The 6,317-nt window shown below is 54.0% G+C and overlaps 1 protein-coding gene across 1 annotated transcript; it reads right to left on the bottom strand.

Moving 5' to 3' along the window:
* Positions 1-5,274: 5,274 nt before the first annotated feature.
* Positions 5,275-5,820, bottom strand: LOC141022859 (uncharacterized). Its single transcript, XM_073499132.1, has one exon. The coding sequence runs from the start codon at positions 5,818-5,820 to the stop codon at positions 5,275-5,277; it is 546 nt and encodes a 181-aa protein (XP_073355233.1).
* Positions 5,821-6,317: the final 497 nt, after the last annotated feature.

The raw sequence follows: 6,317 nt of genomic DNA, 5'->3' as shown, positions 1-6,317 counted from the left end.
GGGACGAGGCAGTCCGGCGACGGGCGGTCGCGGACGAGGCGGCGTCAGCGTGGTCGGCGACATCGGAGCCGCATCCCCCCTGATCCAGACGGGATCGAGCAGAGGAGGGGGTCCGGCGATGGGGCGGCAGGTGATTGAGGCGGCGGGCGGCGCCGGGGGAAGGGCGGCGGCGGTGCAGTCACCACTGTCAGGGGGCGAACGCCCCGACCTAGATCGGGTCGTGGGGTGGGGGAGAGGAGCGAGGGGGTCAGGAGGAGTGGGGGCTTCTGCTAGATATTTCGGGCGCGTGGGGGGGGATAAGGGAGGACGGAGTGGGCCGGCCTGGTTGGTCCAGAAACCAGCTGGGCTGAGGCCCACGGGGGAGGGGAGGCCCTTTTTTCTTTATCCTTTGTTTTTTTATACTGTTTTCTTTTAACAACCTCCATTTGCATTTAGTGAAGCCACCAAATGACTTTGCAAATATGTGGAGGTGGACTAAACAAATACTAGGAAAATTGAGCCCTGCCACAAAAGTTTGGAAGGCTTTTGAAATAGTTTGCCACTTTTATAATTTAAAAAGGCATTTAATCTATTGTTTTAGCCACTTCTTTAATTGGTTTAGGCCATTTAAACACCTTGCAAAAATGTTGGTTCACCACCAATATTTGTTATGGATTATTTGCCACCAGATGAACATTTTAGATTTCATGACTGACAAATATGAATTTTTGACTTTAGATTGGATTTGAATTTGAATTGTGATTTGGATCAAGTGAAGATTAGCAACAGTAACATGATGACATGGCACCATTAGCAGAAGGTTACTGTAGCTTAATTATTCGGGCGTCACACCCCTTATCATGCTCTTCAAGGCAAAGAGCACTAATCTTGTTATTTCAGGCTATATCCCTTTTTAATGTAGCCACTTCCCATTCTGTAAGGGATTGCTCCACAATACTTTTAGATTCTTTCGGCAATGAGGTGTTGCTGAAAGTATGCAATTGCGTAGAGATGCATTATATGTAACAATATTAGATAATGGCATGTGCACTCCTACAAAATTTTCACTTATTCGGCTATGACCATGAAGGTGTGGAGGCGAATTATGAGCATCTACAGTTGTATATGATGCCGAAAAATTACTAACATAAGGTGTAGCATATGACGGTTGAGAGTAGCTGGCTGAATAGCTAGTAGTAGCATGGCCAATTCTCCCATCCATCGGCATGATTGAACTAGTATATTACAAATTAGTTGCCGATGAATAAAAGGTGAAACACTTTGTCACATACTATTGGAAGTTCCTACATAAGGTGTTTCAACTTGATTAACCAAACTCATCATGTTGGTCATCGGCATAACGAGTTCTGGGGTTGCCGATGCATGAGAGTTGGAGTACTGGGTATTCATATTACCTTGGTAGATTGTAAACCCTAGATGACGATCTCTTCGTAGCAAGAACGAGCTATAAACCGTTCAAAGCTTCGTCCCCCAGTGGAGTCGCTAAAAGTGTGTTGACACACGAACACGTTACCATGTACCCTCGAGGTTGGGGGTGATTCACCACAACTCACGTCGAAGGAGACCCGTATGGAAGTGCGGTCCGCAAGCAATCGGTGGGCGCTTTTGAGGACCCGAAACCCCATACGCCCAGGAGGGACCCGTCAGGGTGCGTGGCGGCTATGGGTTGTCCTAGGTCGACCTGATCGCCCCTAGGGCCTCGAGGTCCGCCGCTCTGTAACAAGAAAAACGAACGAAGAACGAGGAAAAAGAAGAAGAAGAAGGGAGAGAGATAAAAGTAAAGGTAAAAGTGGTAGATGATTATTCGATTGTGTGTTGTTCAATCGACTGTCATGTCTCATATATTTATGAGGCGGCTGGACTTACCGTATAACAAAAGGACTCCAAATCCCGTCCAAATCTTTCCAAAATTACCCAAATTCAGATTTAGGTAAGTCTGAGACAACAGTTCGGTTTTTGAGTCTCACAGACCACAAAGGACCTCTGATGAAGATGAGCACAAAAGAAAATTTAACAGTTTCAACGAGACGAACAACTTTGATGTTGAAGGTTTTTAGATTCGAGGCCATCTTCAATACCCTACAAGGCCATCTTTAACTTCTAGTCGGACCCGGTCATGCAGTTTTCTTGCCTGTCTGAGTCTTGTAGCAACCTTACAGGCCATATACTATCTCAGATGATGATGACTCTAAAAGCAAAGTTGACCATTTCGATGATACGCACAAATCCTGTGTAGAACACGTTTTCATACGAGTCTATCCAGATAATCCCGTGTAGAACATGTTTTCATACGAGTCTATCTAGACCTTCTTCAGCTTCTGGTCGGATTGGCCTTGACAGTTTCCACTTGGCCGGCAAGTTTTTCACGTCGGCAAGCTTTCCACTTGGCCGGCAAGCTTTTCACGCCGGTAAGCTTTCACGCCGGCAAGTTTTCACGCCGGCAAGCTTCACTCGGCCGGCAAGCTTCACGCCGGCAAGCTTTTCACTTGGCCGTCGTAGTAAAAGCTTCATGTTGCCTCGCATTTTCGCCGGCAAGCTTCATTCAGTCGGCAAAGGCCGAATAGCTCACGCGACCCATCAGACACCACCTTGATGGGTGTCTGGTCCATCGCGTCATTTTTTCACTCAGGACCGGTCCGCAAAGTGTTGCCTCTAACTTTTGCATACGAAGTCGGATTGGGATGATTTTTAGATAGAAGTCAACGGATTCAACGAGATGAAGATGCTTCATGTAGAACATTTTTTATATGAGGCCGTCTTGGGGCGTAATCAGTCAAACAATGATCAGAACATAAAATTATAGAACTTTGAACATAGTTTCAGCTCCTAAGATAAGGTCGGATGATGATGACCCAAACATCAAAATTGCTCAATTTGATGATACAAAACTTCTTCGTGTTGAAACCCTTCTAATTGGGACCATCGTAATTGCGTTTCGTACCATGCTAAAATCAGGTGTCAACAGGTTGTACATGCGTGTCTCCATAAGGATGACTATATGCGTGTGTGTATATAAGCGTCTGCATATGTACAGCGCTAAAAAAACTAGACGCGTGCAGGCACGACCTCGCGTAGACACGTTGAAAGATGCGAGGCAACATGAAACTTGTGCTACGATACCGTGGACCCTGTAAGGAAAGATCGATTCGGGGGCATCCCACAAAATTTATAGGAAATAAATTAACGCCAGTCCATGCCGGTTGTTCGCGATCGTCTTTGCCTCTTCCGTTGACTTGACCTGCGTATTCATGCATCGACCGCACAGCTGCATGTGTTTCATGAAAACGGGCGTCATTGCCCAGACGTCGTGGAGAAACGTAGGTTGATTATACGGCGGCGACGCAGATTATCTTCGAGATGATGGACCCATGGGTTCTCACGGTACAGTCGATTCGCACATGAACGTACTGGGCGACCACTTCATATATTACAACTCCACGTTAGTCATCGCTCTGATGAAGGAAAAAAATACACCGGTCTCGTCACTCTTCTACTTTACTTCTTGTATAATGTGTATCTAGTAGCTAGTAGTATTTCCTATCGCCGCGTCCTTGACCTCGAGTCCGTAGGTTTTGTTCGTGCAAGTGGGGCATTGTTTTGGATGAGCAAGTGGAGCATTATTGATGGTACTGATTTTGCAAGTGAACTAAGAGCAACTCCAACGCAGCGATCTAAACGAACGCGGACTTTGTCCTTTTTTATCCGTTTGGGTCTGCCGTCCGCCCGTTTAAAATTGATGTATAGACGACATAAACCAGCCAAACCCTGAACGACGGGAGGATTCAACGGTGATGTTCACTTTTGGACTACGCATGGATTTCGTGTTCACTTTTTCATTTAGGTCCGCCGGTGCTCCCAACGGTGCCGATCGCATTTTATGGCATGTCCGCCCGGCATTTGGTCGAACACCTGATGGGCGAGCTCCCACGCCGCCTCGCCTGCGTACTCGGCTCCGCGTCGCCGCCCCGCCCCGCAGCTCGGCCGCGTCCCGCCCTGCGCGCGTCCTGTTGTGTGCCCGCAGCTCGGCCGCGACCCACTCCACAGCTTCGTCGTGCCCGCGCACTGCAGCTCGCCCCACTCCCTGCACCTGCCGCACCCGCTCGCGCACGCCGCCGCTCGCCCTGTCCCTCGCGCCCGCCCCCCGGCTCGGCCGCGCCCCGCCGAGCTCGCGTCCGCCGCTACCCGTGCTCCACATCGTGCTCGCGTCCGCCCGCGCCCGTGCTCCCCGCATCGCGCGCGCCCACCCATGCCCGTGATCCGCGCGACGTGCTCCTGGTCGCGTTGCGCGGCCAGCAGCGGCTAGCTAGCTAGCTCGCACACGCGCAATGGGCAGCAGCATGCATGCTCGGCCACCGGCGGCTAGCTAAGCTAGCACGCACATGCTCGGCGAACAATGGCTAGGCAGCTAGCTAGCCCGCACGCAAATGCACCAGCACGCACGGCCAGTGTTGGAGCCGAAGCCCTAAACCCTAGCTCTCACTCTTGCTCTTTCTCAGCGCACTTCTCTCGCTGGCTCGAACTGAGGAGGAAGGAGACGCGGTGGACACAGAGGATTTTCTGGCGCACGTACGCCCCGCCGCTACGATGGCAAACCTTTTCCTCCAAGCACGAACTCGACTCCATAGACTCAGGTTACAACGATCGGCTCGAGGCTTTTATAGCCGGGCCTGCGGTGGGCACGACCCACGTGCTCCCACCCTTGCTGGTGCTCCGATCGGCCCGCTCCGCTCGCAGCCACCACGCGCACGAACGCGCATGGCTCACGGCGATCACGCCCACCTCGCGATCCCACAACCACCTGGCCTATGCTACGCACGCCCGCTGGGTGCACACACACACATACTCCCGCCTAACTCACGCACGCACACACGCACCCCCTTGCCACGGACCCGACACGGTCCGGTCTGTGCCCGATGCGCCCGGTGCGCGCACACGCACCAGTCCCGCTCTGGCCGTGGATTATTGCCAACACTCACCCCCTAAGCCATGGCTCAGAGGAGAGTCGGCTCGAGATCGTCGCCGACCTCCGCGACGAGGGCTTGCTCTGTCGCCGCCGCCCTTCGAGGCCTCGGGCAGTCGCACTTGAAGTGACCACGCTGCCCCAGTTTTAGCAACGGCCTCGCCTCTTCACGCCGCAACCCGACGCCATGCTGCCAACGCCGTCGTCGTCGAGGTCGAGTCCGCCTCCGCCTGCCGTCGCTGCCGAGCCACCCACTGCGCCACCGTCGTCATCAGCTGTCCGTCTGCCCGCTCACCGTCAACTTGCCCGCGCCTTCATGATCGCTCGTCAAAGGCTTTCAGGCGACTGAGCGCCTCCTCGAAGGTCATGGTAGTGACGTCGCAGAACTGCTCGATGCCGGCGACCGCTGCGTACAGCTGGTCCGGTACCAAGTCCAGCAGTTTCTTCACCATCTCGGCGTCCCCGAGCGTCGTCCCGAGCCCCGCGTACCATACCGCCATGCCGCCAATCTTGCCAACGAAGGCGTCCAACGACTCGCCATCCGCCATGCGCAGGCGCTCGAACTCGCCGTGGAGGGTGGCCAACCGCGCCGCCCGGACCCGATCAGCTCCGACGAAGCGGGTCTTCAGGCTAGCCCAGACCTCCGCCGCCATCTTCTTCATCGACACCTGCATCAGCAGGTCCTCGGAGAGCGCCCCGAGCAAGTAGGCTCGCGCCAGCTTGTCCTTCTTAGCGACGACGGCCGCCGCCGCGTCCTTCGCCGGAACCACCGCCTCCCACAGCCCGGTCGCATCCAGGTTTGCCTCCACCTTCATTGCCCATGTGGTGTAGTTGTCACCGGTGAGCACAAGGACCGACATCGGCAGCGAGCTCCCCGAACCACCGGCGTATGGCACGAGGGAAATCGTCGGCAATCACCTCCCTGCAACGAGGCTCTGGTACCAAATGTTGGACCCGAAGCCCTAAACCCTAGCTCGCCCTAGCTCTCACTCTTGCTCTTTCTCAGCGCACTTCTCTCTCTGGTTCGAACCGAGGAGGAAGAAGGAGACGCGGTGGACATAGAGGATTTTCTAGCGCACGTACACCCCGCCGCTACGATGGCAAACCTTTTCTTCCAAGCACGAACTCGACTCCACAGACTCAGGTTACAACGATCGGCTCGAAGCTTTTATAGTTGGGCCTGCTGGGCACGACCCACGTGCTACCACCCTTGCTGGCGCCCCGATCGGCCCGCTCCGCTCGCAGCCACCAGGCACACGAATGCGCACGGCTCGCGGCGAGCCCGCAACGATCACGCCCACCTCGCGATCCCACAACCACCTGGCCTATGCTACGCACGTCCGCTGGGTGCACACAC

This window comes from Aegilops tauschii, chromosome 5, assembly GCF_002575655.3.
Source record: "Aegilops tauschii subsp. strangulata cultivar AL8/78 chromosome 5, Aet v6.0, whole genome shotgun sequence".
NCBI classification, from domain to species: Eukaryota; Viridiplantae; Streptophyta; class Magnoliopsida; order Poales; family Poaceae; genus Aegilops; species Aegilops tauschii.
The sequence above is the reverse complement of the archived record's forward strand: the minus strand, read 5'-3'. Positions and strand labels throughout refer to the sequence as shown.